This window comes from Trachurus trachurus, assembly GCF_905171665.1.
Source record: "Trachurus trachurus genome assembly, chromosome: 18".
Classification (NCBI taxonomy): Eukaryota; Metazoa; Chordata; class Actinopteri; order Carangiformes; family Carangidae; genus Trachurus; species Trachurus trachurus.
In genome coordinates this window covers 15,996,657-16,019,117 of record NC_139909.1, presented here as the reverse complement: position 1 = coordinate 16,019,117, position 22,461 = coordinate 15,996,657, and the positions used below count along the sequence as shown (strand labels likewise).

At 43.1% G+C, this 22,461-nt stretch overlaps 2 protein-coding genes across 2 annotated transcripts; one reads left to right on the top strand and one right to left on the bottom strand.

Moving 5' to 3' along the window:
• Window positions 1-2,887: 2,887 nt before the first annotated feature.
• tex261 (testis expressed 261) lies at window positions 2,888-8,795 on the top strand. Its single transcript, XM_083993462.1, has 6 exons — window positions 2,888-3,077; window positions 4,732-4,811; window positions 4,912-5,065; window positions 5,178-5,245; window positions 5,389-5,491; window positions 7,321-8,795. The coding sequence occupies exons 1-6, from the start codon at window positions 3,008-3,010 to the stop codon at window positions 7,434-7,436; spliced, it is 591 nt and encodes a 196-aa protein (XP_083849588.1). The 5' UTR covers window positions 2,888-3,007; the 3' UTR covers window positions 7,437-8,795.
• Window positions 8,796-9,848: 1,053 nt separating this feature from the next.
• Window positions 9,849-14,597, bottom strand: ankrd53 (ankyrin repeat domain 53; the record flags this gene model as incomplete). The annotated part of the gene is made up of 6 exons (XM_083993093.1): window positions 9,849-10,448; window positions 10,533-10,653; window positions 11,196-11,360; window positions 13,029-13,228; window positions 14,147-14,246; window positions 14,545-14,597. The coding sequence occupies 6 exons, from the start codon at window positions 14,595-14,597 to the stop codon at window positions 9,849-9,851; spliced, it is 1,239 nt and encodes a 412-aa protein (XP_083849219.1).
• Between the last annotated feature and the right edge of the window lie 7,864 nt (window positions 14,598-22,461).

Sequence of the window (22,461 nt, the reverse complement as noted above, 5' to 3'; positions counted from 1 at the left end):
TGTGGATTTCTGTTGAGAAGGTTAACTAAAGATTTGAGCTTGTAATCGCCTCTGTATCAAATACTGCCAGAAAACAGCTTTTAATGTTTATTTTAACCTCCTGGGAGAGCCAGACGGGAGGGGTTTTATTGCAGACAAACATCAAATCTCACATTCATGGCCAAACAAAAACAAAGAAAAGCATTTTTCAAATGCCATTTTAACCTTAGTCTGCTCCAAAAGGGGCCGGGACTTGTTGCGTGCCAGAGGAAATGGAGCTCCCCTCAGCCGTGTTTAACGCCGTCCAGTATTATTCTTTTTGGGTTGTTGGGTTTGAGCTGATCTAAGTGCAGGAATTGAATCGTCGCAGGTTTTTTTTATGCTACGGAATATAAATGAAAAATAGCCTGAGCCATTAAAAACAACACCCTTGAATATGAATACCTTTCTTCTCTCCTGAGGTGTCGGTCTCTTAAAGCTCGATCCAGCGGATGGATGGAGATTGCAGGCGCATTAAAGCTCTCACACCCGGAGCCCAGAGGTGTCGCTGAGATAAGAGCCTCAGGTGATCTGCGTGCTCCCCCCATGAAAGTATCTCAAAATGCAGCAGGTTGCCTTTTGTTTTCTCACCTCGGCAGAGATACTGTATATGTGCACGCATGCATGAATGAATACACACACCCTCACACCATGCTACCTATCTATGTGCCTATCTGCCTTTGTTAAAAGCATTTGAAAAGGGGATGAAATTACCCTCACCTTTGACTCCGACACCATTTTAGTGTCTTCACACTGTTTCACATTATATATTTACTTTATTTAGCTCTTCTTACTAGAAGGTCTGCCTTTTCACTCTCATGCATACATTTTTAATCTCTTTCAGTCTCAGAGGTGTTGGCTTTTGCTTATGTAGGCTGCCCTCTCTATGTTATTGAATTCAGACACATTAAAGCAAGTATGTGTGTGCGTGTGAGAGAGAGAGAAAGAAATAAAGACAGAGAGACAAAGAGGAGGAAATTCTGCTTGGATGTATTTATTTATTATGATAATAGAGAAGTGTTTATGACTCACACTGCAAGGACTGCATACAAATGATGTTAAATTAACATCTTTTCTTAACTTGACCTCTGTAGATCTGAGAGAAATCAGTGCAAATATAATTTAAGGTCTGAGTCAACGACATCAAAGCACCAAAAGCACCAAATGTTAAACTTTTTTTTTTTTTTTTAACTGCTGGAGTAAAGCAGAAGCAGAAAGTGGTATCATCTTTCCTTGTAGAAAATCAGGTCTTATGTTTCACAGATGAGTGAGTTTCCCCAGAAAATTCAACCACCTCTAATCAGAGCTGTTACCTGCTAGATAGCTCACATCTGTGTAATTTCTTTCTGTCGGGAATCCACCCTAACCACCCGTATCCACCCATGGTTTACTAAAGGTTCAATTCCTGAAACAAATGTAACCGAGTCAAAGGCCCAGAGGCAGCAGATATGTTTGTAAATGAAGAAAGAGATGAGGACCTTTCTATGTTTAGAAGAAGACACAAGTAGGCTAACCCACTTTGCCCTTCGTGTTGTTTCCACTGGACGTATAATTACAATTCAAAGGTCTGTATGCAGTGCAAGGTGATGCAAAAATAAAATAGATGTTTGCTTCCATCAAAATTGTAAGCATCTGCCTGGAAAATATGAAGTAGCAGTGTCACAGAGTTGCATGTTAACAAAGGCACAACATAAGCGAATGCCAGTATATTAAAGAGGATCTATGCAAGATTTTTTTTTAAACCTTTATTAAGTTTAAATTATTAATTTATTAAGCAGCTTTGGAGTAATTGTGATGTTTAAATTACTTGTTATGGAGAGAATGGAGGTCTTCCACCTAGCGACTCTTGGCCGAAAAACCAACTTTGCAAGATCAGCACCTCCGACCCGATGTCCCAGATCGTCTCGGTGGCACTACACATTTTTCATATATTTTCTTTCTCAGACTCAGACTACTTTATTGTCCATTAAACTTAAATAAAATGGAAAATTATATTTGTCACTGGCATGGGTTACAAAACATTCATACAGCACACAAACACATTACAATACGTGAAGAAAATCAGTGCATCATGTTATGGACATAATAAAAAAAATGTGTCTCTGTGTGTGCTGGGTGGTAGATCTTGCAGGACCTATTTGGGCAGCCCCTTATTGAGAAAAATCACTGCTGATTGAATTAAGGACTTCTTATAGCTGTTTTTTTTTTTTTTTGGGCCATTGGGGCCTTAAAGGGATAGTTCAACATTTTGGCAATTCGCCTATTGCCATAATCCCTATAGTCATAGCAGTAGGTTCGTTACCTTTAATTATTGGTGCATGTTGTTTTGAGATCCACAGGGCAGAGAAGCAAGCTGCTCAGTGAACACAGAAAAAAGTTCTGAATATTTACTTCATGTGTCGTAATGTTAAATAAATATACATGATTATTTCATCGTGTGGTGAATGTGCAGGTCACAGCTTCTTCACGAGAACGTTTTGGCGTTGTTTGATTGTGTATTTGATGAGTTTGATGAGGGACAGGGGACCCCTACCATTCAGCTCGCGTCTCTGCCCCACGGATCTCAAAGCAACATGCACTGATAATTAAAAGTAATGAACCTACTGCTATGACTATAGGGATTGTGGCAATAGGTGAATTTACCAAAATGTTGAACTATCCCTTTAAGTCTGCGGCCTGAAGGGCAATACTTAAAAAAAAAAAGTATTTCATTACATTTCTGATCCCCATACCCATAAACCATTTGATTATGTTGTCTTCGTGTATCTCTAGGCATTAATAGTCAGGCTGCTGCAGTTCCCCCTCCGGCCGCCGGCGGCGCTGCACCGCTCCTCCTCCCCGGCGCTGACACCTTCTTCTCCGCCCTGCACTGAAAACACAGGGGGAGGAACTTTGACCAGTGCTAGTTAGCAGTCGGCTAGCTGCCTTTTCTTTCATTTTCCTGTATCGTTCTCATATTTTTGTGTGTTGTTGTTTCATATGCAGAGAGATGTGGTTTATTTATTTACTCAGCTGGCTGTCGTTGGTTGTCCAGATATCCTTCGTCACCCTAGCGATAGGTAAGTGCATCATGCTAACAGTGCTAATGCTAGCGAAGCCAAAACCAGCCGGCGAAAGTTGCACCAGTGAAACGTTACTGGGACTCGGGTTGTAACAAAGCCACGGCCTCTTTAGCACAGATAAATGTGTAAATAAAACATGCAAATGCAAAATAACAACTCTGTTGTACAAAAAATAACTTGTGTTTGTTATTTCACGGAGGTATGTGCACCTGCTTGCTTAGCTTAGACTACTGTAATAGCTAGCTTTCCATCACAGTAGGACAAACATGACAACGTTACATATTTTCAAACTACAAACTATTTTATTGTCAGTATATCGGTTTCTTATTGTTACATTGTGCCATTTCCATTTTAAATTGTTCATTTGGGACGATGTAAACACTTTTGCTGCATGTAATTTGTAAAATATACCGTTATTTCTCTCTTTCTTCTGGCTCTCCAGAGTTTATTTATACAAACTAATCAATCTGTAGATATCAAACCGATCGTTCATAATAATATGTGACGGAGAAAAAAACAACTAAAATAAAGTGACATCTTTGCGGGGTGTGCAGTGGGAGGGTTAGCATGGAGGGTTTAAGTTTCAGTAACCTCAATTTGGGGACGTTTTCATCTGTTGACATGAGGTATTAAGGTAACACAAGGTGTTTAGTTAACACTGAGCTCATAAAGGGAATCTTGGCGCCGAGCCTGTCCACGTAGCACCTGCTGCAGCTGTCAGGTGTGAGCCACACCTGACAGCTCCTGACTGCTGCACTCCACCGGTGTAACAGAAAGTGAATCTATAAGGTAAAACGCTATAACGGTCTATTATTATGTATCAAATGAGGACAGGTTTTGGGTTGCCAGGTTGAGGGGAAATCCCCATTTACCGGTGAACGATAATATTGTCTTCTTCCCTCCATTAAGGACCTCGCCCATGGCTGTCAAATGATGTAACATATGGAAACTGGCTGCTAAGCATCTGCGTTATTATTGACATATTACTGCACACGTGGCATCTCTCTAATATAGTGAAGGGATTGCCTTTTTTATTTATTTATTTTTACTTGTATAGCTGCTGAACTGAAGTTTTTACTACCATTGTGAGCTGATGAAGTTTCCTGTTTTCATTCCTCAAGCATCAAAACTGTTAAATAGTCAAATTAAGCCTCAGATGTCTGGCCAGACTCTCCCTTTCCTTCATTTGAACAAGTCTTGCAAAAAATTAACATTTGTGAACCTTTGTACACTATTTAGACATTTGTGACAGCCATGTAAACATTATTTAAAGTAAGACTAGAGGTTTCTCACAGTATAACTATGGTGGTGCTGAAAAAAACTATTGTATTGTCAAACTAGTCCAAGCATTTTTTATTAATGCTATATTACTGTTATGAAAATAGACTGATCCTGGTGAAGTGTTAGTGTGTAGTGTTTCTGTTTCCTCCACAAAACAATGCCATCTTTATTCTTAAACACTCTGATTACATTCATCAAATTTAATCACTTAATCTGCAACAAAAGTGGTGACTTGAGGAAATACATTCACCAGCCTTAGTGTGTGTGTTTTAACTGTGGTTTGTGTTTATATCTTATCACCGCAGTGACAAAGCATTCTTCTTATCTGTGTTTTTGTGTTGTTTTCCTGTTCCCTTCCTCTTTCACCCAGCTGCTGGCCTGTACTACTTGGCAGAACTAATAGAAGAATACACAGTAGCCACAAGTCGAATAATAAGATACATGATACTGGTGAGTAAATTACCTTTTTTACTATAGAAATGAGATATTCAGGGATAATAACAAGCTGCTGTTTAACTATTATTACTGATCTGTGTGTGTGTGTGTCCAGTTCTCAACAGGTGTGCTGGCAGGTCTCTATCTCTTTGAAGGCTTCCCAATGTTGATGGTGGGAGTCGGTCTCTTCACCAACCTGGTGTACTTCGGCCTCTTGCAGACCTTCCCCTACATCCTGCTCAGCTCCCCCAACTTCATCCTCTCCTGTGGTCAGTACCACAGAAACTGGCTTTACACTTATAGTTTAAAAACAGAGAGTGTTGAGTCTCGTATACCAGTGACTGTACATGTGTGTTTTTCTTGTGTCTTTCTTGTCTGCAGTGTTGGTGGTGGTGAACCACTACATGGCCTTTCAGTACTTTGCACAAGAGTATTATCCATTCTCAGAGGTAAGTGGGTGACGGCTCAGATTTATGACGCATGTGCAGCGTTATATAATATATACGATCAAGCACAGGCATGTATGCTGCTCTATCATGTTTCCATTCATGTTAATAATCATATTTTTCCATGTATTCCTGGTTGGCCTCAGGTGCTGGCCTACTTCACCATCTGCCTGTGGGTGATCCCCTTCGCCTTCTTTGTGTCGCTGTCAGCAGGAGAGAATGTGCTGCCGTCCACTATACAACAAGGAGGTGAGAAATGTTATCACCTTTAAAGTTGTTTTTATTAGAGAGCCGGCACCAGTTAAACCTCTGATTTATCTGTGGTTAAAGGGATAGTTCAACATTTAGGCAAATTCTCCTATTGCCATAATCCCTATAGTCATAGCAGTAGGTTCATTACCTTTAATTATCGGTGCATGATGTTGTGAGATCAGCGGGGCAGAGACGTGAGCTGCTCAGTGAACACAATGGAGGTGAACGGTACAGGTCCCCTGTCCCTCATCAAATACACAATCCAACAACTCCAAAACACTCACGTGGACAAGTTGTGACCTGCACATTCACCACGCTATGAAATAATCATGTATAATTATGCAACATTACAACAAATGAAGCAAATACTCTGAACTACTTGCGCTTTTGAAATCACTCTGCCCAGCAGCCGTGTCTGGGATGTAGTTCCGGCTACATTTGCCTCTGAAACAACTCCGTCTTGTAATGTTGCATGATTATTTCATAGCGTGGTGAATGTGCAGGTCACAACTTGTCCACCAGAGCGTTTTGGAGTTGTTGGATTGTGTATTTGATGAGTTTGATGAGAGACAGGGGACCTGTACCGTTCACCTCCATTGTGTTCACTGAGCAGCTCTCTCACGCTGATTTCTAAACAACATGCACCGATGATTAAAGCAGAAGTAAGCGATCCGGTCGTTTTGGCTAATGCTGCGTTCCAGGCAGGCTTTTGAAACCGTAAATTACAGCTTCAAGTCACAACTTACGACTTTGTAGCGTTCCAGGCAACCCACTCGTGTTTTTCCGACCTGTTTTACCTGTGAAAGTCACTATAACGGCCACTCGTAACTTCCGACCCGTGAACTCGCACCAGATCGAACTGGTATGACTTCACAGGTCGGAAAAACACGAGTTACGAGTTGCCTTGAACGCACCATAACAGTCCTCGTCCCTACGTCACCGCATTCACGGCGTCCCTTGGCTGCACACACAGCCCTGCATGCCGTTCTCTCTCCTCATTGGATAAAAACTGTAGGATACGATAAATGTTTTCTCCTCGGCTCAGAGCAGAGCAGAGGGACTGACAGACCCGTGTTTCGGTCCAAACACTCTATGTAAGTGATTGCTGTCGGGAGATATAACTATTTAAGATTTATATTAACACAAATATATCGCTTACTTCTGCTTTAAAGGTAATGAACCTACTGCTATGACTATAGGGGTTATGGTGAGAGGAGAATTTGCCAAAATGCTGAACTATCCCTTTAAGTCCATTGTTTTACGCTGCAGTGGTGTCGCATAGTGTGCACACTCTCTGATTTCTTGTCACACTGTATATCAAACATTGGTCAACCTGTTGCTTACACTGTTTTGTTTGCCTTGCCATGCCAATGAAAAACCGGTCATATTATAACGTCTCTGTCATAACTGTGTTGCATGACTACTATCAGTCGGCTGAACATCTGTGTCTATGCTGGAGTTAGCATTAGCCCGGCTAGCTCAGTCGGTAGAGCATGAGACTCTTAATCTCAGGGTCGTGGGTTCGAGCCCCACGTTGGGCGCATAACTTTTATCAAAGTCTGTCTAATAGCAGTTGACTGATTGAATGTAGGAAACAAATTATATGGATTTCATATTGATACAAACAACTTTTCAGGTCATTTTGTAAACTTTTTTTGTCATTTATTGTCACTTTTCCTACTTTCTAGGTGTCGGTAGAGTGTAAAAATCCACTCACAGGGGCTTCAGCCGAATCAGCCCCCTGCGGTTCTGCACACAATAAGTGTGTAGGGATGATTGATGGATTGTGTAATTAATCACAATTGCCCCTTTTTTCTGCTTTTTAGACGACGTGGTGTCCAATTACTTCACCAAGGGCAAGAGGGGCAAGAGGTCGGGGATCCTCCTCATCTTCTCTTTCCTCAAGGAGGCAGTGCTGCCCAGCCGACAGAAAATGTACTGAGGAGCTCGGACTCGGGGCGCAGGTTCAGGAGTTGGGGTGTGTGTGTGTGTGTCTGTCTGTGTGTGTGTGTGTATGTGTGCGTGTGCTGGAGATGAAGAGGAAGCAGGAAAGACTGTGGAAATTTGTTTTCTGGATGGGACTAAAACGAAGCAGCGGCCAAAAGGGGACGGAGTAGAGCACACAAAGAAGGACGGACCAATGAGCGGAGCAGAGCCGAGCTTCCTGCTGGACGAGTTGACGAGTTTACACAGGCCGTGTTTGTCCATCGTTGTCCGTCTTGTCTTGTCTTGTCTTGTCTGTCTGTCTGTACTGACTGCCAAGAACACCTACTAGAGACCTCACCGAGGGGATCTTCTCTGTAGCGCAATGCTTTCTTATTGTCACATTGGACTCCTCCATTTTTTAAAGCTTTGGTATTAAAACATGTTTGTGCGGGGTTTTGAAAATTAACAGCCACCAGACACCTGTAACTTTTGACTTTGGCAGATAAATCATGATCAGTTTTTCCTTCTCGACATGACATCCTGCTGTGATTTCAGTGTGTGTGTGTGTGTAGGTCTCACACTCCATCATCAGAGTCAATACACAAAGTAGCACTGAAGAGAGTTTAGGAGAATAAACACGATGAAGAAGGAGGGTTGGAGATGAAAGACACATCTTGAAGGTACTTTCTGGCTTAATCCAGGTTTGTTTTTGTTTTTGGTTTGAAATAATCGTAGAATCCACCAGCAGGAGCTCTTATAAAAGTTATTTAAAATGAGAAGGGGGCAGTCTACTCTGTAGTCTTAAATTATAAAAAATCAGCTTGTGATCTCTGGAGACGTTACTAGGTGTGTCCTGATGTAAAAGCTCTGCCCTGTCGCATCACATTGATGAAAAGGGGTTTAAATAAAAGCACCTAAAACAGGAAACCCACTCTGGATGATCAACATGTGGCAGGAGAAACAATGCACTTGGTGAGATTGTTTTTTTGTTTTGTTTCTGTGCATCTTACACACTCGTTTATCATCACCAGTGCAGCAGTCGGTCTGCAACCTGGGGGCGTTTTTAAGAATTCACCGTAACAAACTGACTTTTGTACATTTCATCATCGAAGACAAATGAAAACACTTGTGAAGATCGAACCTGTGAATGACTCTTGTAATCTTACAGGTGTTTGGGTGGGGGGGGAGAAAAAAAAAACAAAAGCTGCTCAAAATGGTTTTGATCAAAGTTTTACCCATGAAAGAGAGAAATTCTTTCTACCAATTACAGAGTGCGATTCATTGTAGGCTGGTATGCACACAGCTGTGTAATAAAACATTTTGTTGAAGTAACTTGCAGATTAAATGCTTCTTTTCAAGGTTAGCGTTCAAGGAAATAAAGACGAAATTAGAGGAACGGATTCATCATTTCAAATCAAACCACATCAAGTCTGGTTTAGAAGATTTATTTGGAGTTAAATGGATTTTCTAAACGTTGTCACACCCTGAACTTCACTCTGTCGTGTGTTTGTGTGTGTGTGTGTGTGCGCCAGACTGTCTGGGTGAATGGCACTATGTTACTCTAGTCCCATGTGGTCCAGTCACAGCGGGTGCTCCAGGTCGAGGCCAGTGTGTGCACTTTGACCCCCGCTGAGGTGTGAAGTGCTTCATCAAGTAAAGGGACACGACAAAACCCCACACACACACACACACCTACCTTTAGTTGACAGGCCACAGCTTGCAGTTACACACACTCAGGCTGTTGACAGGCCCTCACCTGGATCCCCAGTCAGTTCCCTGGGGGGGATCAGTGAAAGTGCAGAGCTACATCTGTGGCAGGTGACACTGAGGTTTTCTCACCTTTCTCTCACCCCTCGCTTCACCCTGCTTCTGGAGCTGCAGCGTGTGTGTATGTGTGTCTTGTGTGTGTGACATTTTTAATTTTTGTCACTTTAAGATGACGTTATAAAGGTGGTTATTTTATGCTTCTGTGCCTGTTAATAGCTACGATGTGAGATTTCACAGAGGTCGCTGCCAGACCTCTGTGTGACACGTTTCCCTAAAAGTAAATAATCCTCTAATTCTTAAAATGCAAATGTTAATTTCTATGTTAATCATTCTGTGCACACCAAAACGGTCTTAAACAGGTGCGTAGGTGGAGCTCAGCAGACGGCATCAAAAAAAGGAGGAAAAACACCTGCACACTGTCTATACTTGCACACAACAGTTAAATGTATTAAACAACATTTCAGTCTTGGACCTTCCTCAGGTAGATGTAGACAGAGAGCAAACAACTCATTTAAAGTGAGAAAGTAAACAAGTGTGGTTGTGTTTTTCCTCCTTTTTATGTAAATCGTTCTAAAATCTGTAACTTTTTTCATGTGCTATCCACAAACTACGTAAGAATATATCAAAATTTCTCATAACAGACGAGACGACGATGTTTTAATCAACAGCTGTCGACTAGTTTCACGTCTGGTTCGACCTCCTCCTCCTCCTCCCAGTAGTGTCCAGGCTCCAGCACCTCCACCAGGTGCATGGCCACCTCCGTCCAGGGGGAGGTGCTCCGGTCCTGGGGGCACCGGAGCTGCTGGACCTCCGCGATGTCCTGCGGCTCGAAGTGGCGAGGGGACGGGATCCTGGAGGGGAAGGCTCTGGGGAACAGCGCCCTCTCAAGGACGTCCATCGGCAGGTCGGGGGCGGCTCGGGGCCTGCTCTCCCACTTGGTGCTGTACTGAGGCTGCCGGCTGCGGCCGTCCCTCCACAGCCGGACCGTCTCTCTGAGGTCCGGCACCGCGGGGGGCTTCTCCGGCGGGAGGCCCGTGTAGATGGTCCAGGGCCTGGGGGCCGGGGCTGTAGGCGGCCTCCCATGATCCTCCAGGGGACATCTCGGCTGGTGTTTACACAGACCCTTGGCGTGTTTGTTGGCCTGATTGGACGAGAGGCAGTGGGTGTGGTACTGGCTCGCCAAGACCGTGGGGGTGAAATCCTTGATGTGAGGAAGACCTTTCTTCTCCTCCCACTCCTCGATCCTCTCGTCTATCAGTGGCTGGAATCACACGTCAGGAAAAGTGAGTTACATGTGCTGCAAAAACGTCCTCACTGTGTTTTGAATAATACTGAACACACTGACCCTTCTTCTGAGTTTATACAGCCGGAACATGTCCACAAGATCAGTGTGTAGAGCTTGGGCCTGCTTCCTCTCCTCCATTTCTTTCTTCTTCTCTGCCTTCCACATGCAGCTTTTCAGATACCTACACACACACACAGGAAGTCTGTTCAAATAGAGAGCCTAATCGATGTGGAAGAGAAGCTCGCCATGGGACCTCAATTCGGAAAAAGTCTCCATGCAAATGAATGGGAGTCAAAATTTTATTTTGTGATCCGATTGAATTGTGTCATGAGAAAAATACATGACCTCTACCTGTTTAAAACATTGTGTTTCACACCAAAAAATCAGTTTGTAGTAAAACGGCAACGGAAGATTTTATTTTGTGTGAAGACCGCTCTACGGACTACAGTACAAGGTCTGTGTCCCACAAAAAATACGGTGTGTGACGCCACCTGTAGTCTTTCTGGTTACGACAAGCTGCTGATTTCCCGGCATGAAGTGCAATGTTTTAAACAGGGAGATGTCATATTTTTTCTCATGACACAATTCAATCGATTTTCTCCAAATTGAGTTCCCATGGCGAGCGTTACTTCCTGCTTCTGCTTAGGCTCTCTATATAAACCATGGCAAGTTCCCTGAAACTGATTTTTGTTTTTTCTGTGAATTGTTCCTTCAGCTTGTTACCTTGCCACCTTGCGGCGGCACCAGATGCGGGTCATATCCAGAGGTGTGTGCCCCATGCCGTCCTTGGCCAACACATCGGCACCGGCCTGCACGAGGATTTGTGAGCAGTCCATGAAGCCCTCGGAGGCGGCCAGGTGCAGCGGCGTCTGCCCTGAGTCTGTGGTTCTGGTAAAAATGATAACAAAAGAACAAAAATATCATGAGGAAACAAAAAGAGGAACCTGGAGCACACGAGTCACTGGTGATGCAAATAATTTACTTAGTGCAGAAACAAGACCAACGTTTCGACGTACAACGTCTTCATCAGGGTCAAATGGTTCTGGTGCGGACTACAAGGCATTTAAATATCCTCCCGACTGTGATTGGTTAAGGAGGGTGGGAGTGCCAGCACCTATCACATGGCCGCATACATCAATTCCGAACCAATCAAAAGTGCTCATTTGTTACAAAATATACAACTATACAAACATCAATATAAACAATATTTACACTTTCATTAAAGGGACAACGAGGAGTTTCTATTCGGTTATAAAAAAGTCTCACGTTAATGTGGATGAATCTCCGCTACCCACACTTGTTAATGGGCCCATTTTCGATAAATATATCGTTCTGTCTCTATCGTTATTTTGTTATTATTAGTGGTGGCGGAAATGCTGGTCGAGCCGACCAGCGTTTCCTTCGTGGCGAGTTATGAGAATAACGCCGCCGAACCGCCGTTTATGGTCGGAACTACGGTGGTATGTGAACCTCTTTGAACCTCTGACTTTAATTATTGATGAATGAAAACACGAGTCCGTCTTGCGCCCGGTCAAAGAAATGTACGGTGCGCGCGGAGGCTCATAAATGTAGTGTGAAAACGCTTCGCTTTTCCAAAACTCCTCGTTGTCCCTTTAAGCAATAGATCGGTATGGGCAAATGGCACATAGCAAGATCAAAACGAAAAAGCAACACAGAACACACAGTAACCTGATACAAAACACATAGGCTATTAGAGACAATTAAAGAAAACATGAGAGACTGAGTTCTTCATTCAGTCCGAGTGGTTCCACTGTGTTGAGGGTGAGGGAGGCGTTTTGGATTTACACCCTCAACACAGTGGAACCACTCGGACTGAATGAAGAACTCAGTCTCTCATGTTTTCTTTAATTGTCTCTAATAGCCTATGTGTTTTGTATCAGGTTACTGTGTGTTCTGTGTTGCTTTTTCGTTTTGATCTTGCTATGTGCCATTTGCCCATACCGATCTATTGCTTAATGAAAGTGTAAATATTGTTTATATTGATGTTTGTATAGTTGTATATTTTGTAACAAATGAGCACTTTTGATTGGTTCGGAATTGATGTATGCGGCCATGTGATAGGTGCTGGCACTCCCACCCTCCTTAACCAATCACAGTCGGGAGGATATTTAAATGCCTTGTAGTCCGCACCAGAACCATTTGACCCTGATGAAGACGTTGTACGTCGAAACGTTGGTCTTGTTTCTGCACTAAGTAAATTATTTGCATCACCAGTGACTCGTGTGCTCCAGGTTCCTCTTTTTGTTTCCTCAAGTTTTTGGTCCTTCCTGAGAGCACCGACCTCCACCTGTGGAGTGGCTGCAGCGCACAGATACTCCTTCCTTATTTAACAAAAATATCATGTTTATCTGTATTCATTATCATCACTGTCGTCATTATACTCGTTATCGTCATTATCTCTCCCACAAACTACAAACTTCCACCAGCATCTCATTGTAATCATCATAGTGACTAAAATGATTTAATCGTTCTATTCTCACTTTAGGTTGAGATGCAGTTTTCTAAAGTGACAGCTGAAGAACATGAGGCTCCTACACATTAACGTCGGCTCCGTTCTCCAGCAGGTATCTGAGGCAGGCCGAGGTGTTGGGTGAGCTCTGGGAGGACATGACCATGTGGATGGGCCGGCGCCCCTCGGGGTCCGCGCTGTCCATGCACTCTGGCGTGGACTCCACCAGGAGCCGGATGGTATCAAGCTGTCCGATGAGACAGGCCATGTGGAGCGCTGTCAGAGTCTGGAGGATGAAACACGCAGAGAAGCACAACATGTAAGTCTCTAAAACTGTTTACTGCTTAAATTCAGCTACAGCGTCACTCACCCTACATGACCTGATGTCTTACTGAGTCAAACTGGCCTTGAGGAAAAAAAGGTGGGCGAGTGCGAGGGCGGTAATGCCACTGCCAGTGTTTTGACCCGTCATAGCAGGAGAACACAGGTGTAACTAATGGCATTAACGATGACTGCGTTTCATTTAGGTTGATTGATAGTCATTACTTGCACCTGTGCACAATCAACCGCACTAGCTGCACCTGGAGATTTAAACACACCTGCTGATCGGGTGCTAATCTAATATGTGGTGTTTGAAAAGAAGATGTTAAACTAAATACCATTGTGCACATTAAAAAAAGGTATTGGCAATCGACTTGATCACTTCTGTTTGATAAGACATTAGTATTCATTTAATGGGAAGTCAAAGTGTGTGCTGTGATAAAGGTCTGTTCCATTTTAGTGTTTTGTTGTGTTGCCATTCAAGCCTACAGGATAACACAGCAGTAATTTAACAAAACAATTTTTCTTTTAAGCTTTTTGAATGTTGTTGTTTATTAATGCATGACATCTAAATTTGTGCAGTGTGCAGTTTTGTAATCCCCCCCCCCCCCCCCCCCTTTTTTTTTTAAAGCTTCTCTCTGTTCTTTATCACCAGGGAGGCATAGAGAGCTTATCTTCAGAGACAAGAAGACTAAAGAGTCCTGCAGAGATCCAAAATGGTCAGGTTTTTTTTTTTGCCTCCAAATGCTTTGAAAAAACTTACCTAATTGTTAACTATTTGTAGTGATAAATGTGAATAAACCACTAATGGCCTTATTTCTGCAGTAAGTATCTTAACCTAGTGGATAAACACCTGCACACTTGAGCTGTTAGTGTTAGTTACCTTTGGTCTGTTCGTGCAGACACCCATCTCCTCCCTGCTCCCTCCTCCAGCCACAGCGGGGAACATCACCCCGTCTGCCTGAGCTCCGCCGGACTCTGTCCTGCCAGATCACACAACAGCACAACCAAAGATACTCTATTTATTTCATAAACCGTCTTTGGTGCAACGATGTAGAGACACAGGTTGTAATTAAAACGTCATTACGTCACGATTAAGAACGTCGCAACTTTTGCAGGTTGTGATTTTCTTTCACGGTCGTGTCGTGTGGCGTTCAAAAAACTACTATACAAATAAAGCGTACATAGCAGTTAGCTTGGTTTAATGTGTAAAAAGTTTACACATAAACTATAAACAAATAAATAAATAAAAAATCTTAAACATTATGAACGTTATTTTACCTGTTTTTGAGTCTTCCGCGTCTCCGTTTTCTGGCTTTGTTGACGGGCTCCATGGTTGCTATGGAAACGTCACTCTCGTTAGCTTTGATACCGGAAGTAATGAAACAAAAGGGAAATAAATATCAGTAAAAATGCGAATAAGTAAAGAAATAGACATAGAAAATACTCCTTTCAAAATCGCGCTACATCAAAAACACAAGAGTATGGGAAGGTAAATGTTTTTTTCCACTATATTATTCTTAAATGTTTTCAACTAAACTAATGCAACCATCAACAGCTAAAAAAAGAAAAATGAATCACCATTTCAACATACAACAAACTCAAAATAATCATGAAGCAACACTTGTTAATTTATGTAATCCTCACGTTTATTAGATTATAAATACAATTGTGATTTACATATTGATTCTGTAGTTTAATTTCTGAATATTTTTGAGTGCTATGTTAATCTTTTTCTGTAGGCTACTGTAGCCTATCATATAGCACGCCCCACTCTATTTATTTGGTGTTCACTTTGTCTTCAAAGATTTATTTTTTATTCAGTGATGTTAGAGTGTTTAAGGAAGGTCAACTTTCTCTTTTTCCCAATTTTTTTTTCTCAAGGTAACAGAATAAAAAAAAGAAGGGGGCTGCAGATGTTCCAGTCAGAAAAGCTCAGTAAATGCAGGGGCAGCCACCTGATAAAGAATATTTTTATTCAACAGTCGCACCCAACATCTTTCATAGATTCAGCCTTCATCCACATGTAATTGCCAGTTCTTCTTCCATCTCTGGAATAACACTGAAAATAAAAAGCTGCTTCCTTATGCAGCGTGTTCAATAACACATGTTTATGTCTGAGCCAGTGAAATAGCTTGTGACAGATACAGGCAGATGAGTGGCTGCAGGCATGGCAGAAATGGATACCTCCACCCTCCTATGTGGAGTCCATAGCTCTCTCACACATCTCTGGTGAAGCTGTATTGATGGGGCATCGGGATTGGCCCCTGAGTAAAGCGGATTGATCGGACCAGCGCTGCGGAGGCCTCATAGGACCCGTTTATTCCAACGCACCCCGGGTCGGCCGCTGCACGTGAGGCCGATATGAAGTGGAGCAGTAATATTCTCTATATCCCTGAGGAATCGATGCGCTCAGCGAGGATCAGGCCTCTCTGTCCAGTCAGGGGTCAAGTGGTCAATAGCTGTGACCATAATGTAATTCACTGCATTTACTGTACATACTGAGTCATGGCAGAAATACTGTACTGAATACAGAGCAGAGGTTTAAGTAAATTAGTGAGGGGGTTATAAATTAGGGAAATCAACTTCATCAGAGTTGTTCAGTTTCTATTTTTTACCACTCATCTTGAAGTCTCTCCCTCCTGTGAAAACAAATCTTCCATTAATAGATTATTTTATGGTAAATTGTGACCCAATGAATTTAATCTTGCTTTCAACACAAGTGTACATCAATGCAATATTAATTCCCAACCCAAAATAATACCTTCAATTGATTCCTTCAGGGTTGCTTTATGAATAAAGAGGAAAAAGAAATATGAAATGTAACTTTTGCAACTTATTAAATTATCTTTTGATTTTGTGCAATTCTGAGTAGTTATCTTTTCTAGTTTATGTTATAGTTATTTACATGCATCTGTATTTTTTATTCTCTTCTTTAATTTGTGCTTACTTTTTTATTCTCTTCTTCTCTGCCCAGCGACTTGATCAGTGTCCAGTGGAAGGTCAAGGTCAGGTCACAGACTCCAACCGACCCCCCTCCCCTCCCCGAGCCTTTGCTGTTATCACAACATGGCCGTGCAGCGACACACAGAAAGGGTAAGCAAGTCAACTCTGTGTGTGTGTGCATATTAAAGCGTATACAGTGTTTGTGAGTGCGTAAGGGGTTAATAGTAAAAGAACATCGTGCCCCCGCCGTGGCCTCTGTGGCTTCTTTTGACCTCTGTCACATGTCACATGGAGGTTGTACGGAGCCTTCGGTGTAGAGCTCTTTCATGTTTGATTTTTCAGCACAAGTCCCTGGACAACGACCCTCGACACGACCTCTTTCTTCTGACAGCTGTGTGTGTGTGTGTGTGTGTGTGTTTGGTTGCCCGTGTACTGTCAAATGTAGTCTGTATGTGAGTGTGTACTCCTTAAAAGCTCTAAAATCTTAAAAGCTTTCTGACGTGTGACGGTCGTAGATTACGGCTGCTGTTTATGTGAGGGGTTTTAACTCAGAGATGTGCACTCTGAATTTCTTTTTCTTTCACCGAAATGCGCATTACATTCAAAAAACTACAATGGAACGTGGTTTTGTGTGTGTGTGTGTATGCGCATTCAGTGTGCGTGCGTGTATTAGGTACAGCACACCCAGTTGGTGCAGGGCAGATTAGCAACTGGCCGATCAGAGCTGTCTAAACCTGCTTAGGGCAAGGATGAAAATGAGATCATGTCCCAGCATCCTCCCGGCAGGCTCTCCCATTGGTCGATTACATCATCCAATCGCACCCCATCTGTTTTTAATTGGTGGTGCAATACAAGCTTCTGCTCGACTAGCTGCACCTGACCAATGGCTCTGAGGTTTGCGGGGAGGGATGGAGACGCAAAAGTATTATCATCCGTTTTATAACTTTATTTATAAAATCTAATCCTGTCATTGTTGTTACTATTATTAATTTGTTCCCCCTCTGGATAGCGCAGATGGACGGGAATCATGGGAGATATTAGGCACGATTACATCTACGGGGCATAAAGCTGTTCTCTTTAACAGCTCTATAGAATTGAAATGGATCGTAATATATTGACTTTATTGTAAAATGAAGCTTAAAATGCTTAAAATATTAATGTTTTGGCATGAAACCTTTTTTTTAGAAGCAGGAATCTGTTGAAAAACAAGTTTTTATTATTAGATCTCTTGTTTATCAGTATGAAACAGTGAATTAGAGGAAGTAGAAGTAGAAAAGAAGTAAGAAAGGAATAAAAGTGAGTGAGATAAGACAGAGAAGAAGAAGATGAGGAGTGGAGACCAGAGCGAACTCACAGCCTCGATGTGCCTTTATATTTGATGAGCCACCTTACAAGGACCCTGTGCCCCTGGGGCTCCTGAGCTCAGCTTGTGTAAGTGCGCTGATGCCCTCACTTTACTTCCTCTCGCTCTCCTCTTTCTTCCTCTGCTGCTCTTCCCTCTTTCGCTTCTCAGTCTCTCTGCCTTTTACGCCATCCCTTAGCTCCTCCTATCCTTCTTCCTCTTCTCCTCCTCTCCTCTCCTCTCCTCTCTTCTCTTCTCCTCTCCTCTCCTCTCCGTGCCTCATGCTCAGCCAGGCGGCAGTGCGCTAATGCACCATGGCACATTCTGCAGCTCCGAGTCACAATGCGACCAGGCTTTGCGCAGTGACCGCACGGCGACCTCCCTCAGCAGCGCTACCGCACAGGCGCTCTGCTGTAAGCGGGGCCGGTTCAGGGCGGAGGAGGATGGAGGTGATGGGTGGGTGGGTGGGGCATCTGAGGTGGCGGAGGTGGGGTGTGGCCGAGCAGAGCAGAGCAGAGCAAAGGGAGCGGTTCTGCCTCTGACAGGTGCAATCAGGTCAAATGACAGTGAGGTAGATGGATAGCGAGTGGAAAAAAAGGGGCTGAAGGAGTTTGAGATCGACATCTGGGCGACGTTTTTGTGCCACATGTGAGTGATCAAAGTGTCCAACCGGAGGAGGCATGAGCTCATGTGTGCTGCTGTAGCCCGTGGAGCCGTGCAACTTGACGGATGCTCCTGTGACCGGATTTACCTCCCGGTCATGTATGTGGTGTCTTATACGGCAGAGAGCAAATACATTGCACCTGTTGACAACAGCTGAGCCTCCGCCTGTAACCTTCACCCTCGGACAGTTAGGTTCTTTCAGCCGTCAATAAAGGTGTTACTCCTCCACACATGTGCCGAAGAGGAGGAGGAAGGAGGAGGTTGGTGTTCCTGTCGCTGCTGCAGGGGGTTCATTTCCTTCTCCCTTCCCCTGCTCCTTCATCCCCGAGGTCCCGCCTTCGCACCTTCCCACAAATCCCGAGCTTTTTCTCCACGACCCTCGGACACGTTCTCCACGATTCTCACAGCTGACCAGAGGGAAGGAAAAAGAGAGAGAGATGGGGGGGTGAAAGGAGTGAGATAGTGAGAAAAGGAGCGGGCAGGCCGTGAAGGTCAATGTCACAACGGTGGAGAGATGAGGAGAAGGAAGTGAAATAGGAAAGGAGACGTGCATCATTCACTTCTGGATTTTTACGGAGTGAGTGAAGCTCAAACTAACTCATGACAGGCCCTGTCCCATCTGATTCATCTGTAGGTCGTGATTCTTCTCAAAACCTGAGGGCGATACCGTCCATCTGTCGGGTGTCTCCTCTCCTGAGCTGGTCCGCCATAGGCTGCACTCTGATAACATCAAGATCCACCCACTAATGTACAGAAGTCGTCAGAATAAAACAGATGCTTTGGATTCAAAGCGGCAGAGTTACTCTGATCACAAGTGAAAGCTAGTTTATGTGCAAGTTACACGATGAACACTGATGAACACCCTGAGGGGAAGAAAGGACATTATTAACTTGTCAGTGAACATGATATCGTCCTAATCACAAAGGATTCATTTTATAAACGTGTCCAAACAACAAACTTATATTATTATGGTCATCAGAGAGATTTTTAATCAAGGTTATTCTTATCAATGTCTTGTAACTCATCTATAAAGCATTAGTTAATGGTTTATTAACAGTCCTCTGCTGTTTAGCACAATGAACAGTTTAAGAATATGATAAAAAACTGATGCACAACCAGACATTGCTGGTTTATATTGTGTCTTTTCAATGCGTTTGTCACTGTAGAGCTCACGTTTCCCATAATGCAACTTGACTGGTGACAGTTAAGGCTGTCTTTAAAAAGAAAAAAAATGAAAAAAATTCTGGCAGTTAGGCAGGTTATGCTAATAGTGGCTAATGTAGCCTGGAGCGGAGGTCTGAAATGTTCATGTCTTTCTAGCTGAACGTGTCCAGATGACGTCGTCCATTTTCAAGCTCTTCTCAGTTTTTCTGAGCTTTGTCATGAGCATCAAAGACCAGTGAACGCACCTTGTTGTGCACATTTACCAACTTCTACTTTTCAAGTCCTGGGATGCAGTTTCCCAGTTTGTCCCTGAAACTCTCATTTGAAACCACTTATTGTTCTGTTATTTTTATGGATTTAGGGGCAGTATCCTTAAAAGGCAGAAGAAAGCACAAACCAGCTACTGTGATAAACTACTCTGAGGACTTTTTTGAGCATTTTTGGGCATCAGTGGGCAGTAGGAATCAAACGGAGGATGATGAGACCACAGTGAGCTTAAAGAAACTCTGTATTAGAACCATTTAAAGAACCTTTTTTTATTTATTTATAGAAAACAGTTTGATCTTTGCAAACATTCAACAGACTCAGAGCACAGGCTGAATATATCCTACTTTTTTTTTTCTTTTCCCTCCAAATGAACCTCCTGGACTTTGCCGTGACCTCGGACTTTACTGGTTCAGCTGCTGTGTGAACTCACACTCTGGTTGTGTGTAAAGCTGCAAAGATCAACTGATCTCAGCAGCAAGGTCGAAACTACATGCTCCCTTCACCCGCTCCCTTTCAGTCAGCAGATTACACTTTAACGCCGCCTTCGCACAGTTAACCTGCACATGAACACGAAGCTTTGCGAGATGAACCGAAAACGCCATCCCCACCACCACCACCACCACCACCACCGGCACACGCATACCGCCACTTTGTCCTGTGTGTGCGAGCGCTTACATGTGCGTGCCGTTAAATATATGTTGTATGTACGCGTTGCATGTGTGTGCGATTGCTTCTTCTTACACGAACGTGCGCTGCCACTGACACCGTGACCCTTTCTAATATGGCGGCCCTCTCCTCTCGTATCCAGGTCACGGAGCATCGGCTCATCCTGGTTCATCAGCGGGGCAACGCTTGACAAAAGCCATTGTTGTCGTGACACGCATCCTGATTATATTCATAAAATCTAGTGTTGGTAGAGATAACACGACATAGAGATGCAAATGCCGCTGGGACAACGATACCACAACAGCTTCAGGACAGTCAGCCACTTTCTAATGTGTACACACTCTGCCCAGACAAACGATGTGATACAACAGGAAGTGAAAGGCACACACACACACACACACACACACATGCATACACACATACACATGCGAGCTCTCTCACAGGCCTGCACACAGTGTAAATGGTGTTTTTTGCCCCAGGTTTTTTATCTGTTCAATTAAAGTGCTTGTATTTTGCTCATTTCACGAAGCTGGAATTAGGCCAAAATAAACACAATGAGTGGAGACGAGGGTGGAGGGATATTTGCCTTTCAGACAGATGGATGGATAGGAAGCTGATCTGATGACCTACAACTAAAAAAAAAAAAAAACCCAACAATGCTCTGCAGCGACTTTGGCCTCCAGAGACGTACAGTACAGTGCAGCAGCCACAATCACCTAATTACCCCCTTAAATAATGCAGCAGCGTGGCAGCTACATGCAGAAACTTTGAAATCCATTTGGACCGACACGACTAAAAGGGTGTAGCCTCATACGCTGTGTACGACATGTTGATCTGTGTATTATTGATGCTGGATATACACAGTGTTTCATCAGGCTCAGCTGCAAAACCCAGAGGACTTAAAACTTTGTAATGCACTGGAAATCAGAAAGATGACTGCTGTAATTAATTAATATCTATTGTTTGAGCCCTGAGGACAGCTGAATATGTTTTATTATTATATTACTTTTCAATATGCATATACATGGAATATGTCTTGATTGAATATTGAAAGAAAATCACACCAGGTGTATTTCTAACATAAAAAACGAGGAGTTTTAGTCTGAATATCGTTGATGTCTGGTGAAGACTTCGAATGTTAACTTCTCCGGAAGAAATAAAACGTCCTGACAGCGGGTTGTTTTGACATTATCAGGTTGATTATGAAAAGGGCTCATAAGTTCAAGAGGTTGCGGAGGAATCGGCCTTTCAGCAGATGTAAGAATCAGCAGCGTTGAGGTTAAGCTGCTGTTACAGGGTCAGGCCGCAGCGCAACAAGGACGCAAGTTCAGGCAAAGTTTATCCGCTAGAAAAAAGAAAAATCTCTGCTTTAAAAAAAAAAAGAAAAAAGAAAAAGCGACATCAAATCACCCGGCGAATGTGAAGAGACCACTTCTGTCTGGGTTATTATTCCTCAGGCTGAAGCTTAACATGAGTTCACAATATAAACAGATATCAGAGTTTGTCTAAACTGATAAAGTTGTGGACGAGTTTTCTGAGAAATGCACTCAAAGCTGCACCGACTGACTGAATCCTGAGGGAAACATGTGGCTCTTCAGCTGCTAAATGTTTCGCTCTGTTCACAAACTTTTCGCTGACTTTCTCTGCTGTTTAAGACGCGTTGGTGAAAGGCGTTTTGTTTTTTTGCTCTTCCTGCATCTTTAAGCAGTGAAGGTTCATACTAGAAACCAAAACAATGAGCTGAAAGACTCTAAAACTACTCTTAAACTGAGGAAAACTCCAGAGTTGGATGTTATCACCATGAATGACGTATTTAACATGTGACCCATGGTGTCTAACATTTTTATATTTATTAGAGCAGCTTTAAAGGGGAACTATCATGCAAGTCCAGTCACTTTTTCACTGTTTTGCTAACCTTCCTCCCTCCCCCTCGGCCATGTGCATTTGTTTTCAACAAAGCTGTCTAGAAGGCAATCTGTGGAGCGATGGATAACGTTATATATCGTATATACGTTTTACGATATTTGTGTAGTCTTATCATAAACAAGAGATTACGGGTTACAGGGCGTCTGATCTTACAATGTTGGTTTTCAGCCAAGAGACACTAATGAAAGGCAGGGAGCCTCCGTTCTCCCTGTAACAAGTCATTT

Bases quoted from the DNA above. Each gene is read 5' to 3' on its own strand.
- tex261 (XM_083993462.1), top strand. From the start codon at position 3,008: ATGTGGTTTATTTATTTACTCAGCTGGCTGTCGTTGGTTGTCCAGATA. The intron at 3,078-4,731 runs GTAAGTGCATCA...TCTTTCACCCAG, and splicing joins CTTCGTCACCCTAGCGATAG to CTGCTGGCCTGTACTACTTG. The intron at 5,246-5,388 runs GTAAGTGGGTGA...GGTTGGCCTCAG, and splicing joins AGTATTATCCATTCTCAGAG to GTGCTGGCCTACTTCACCAT.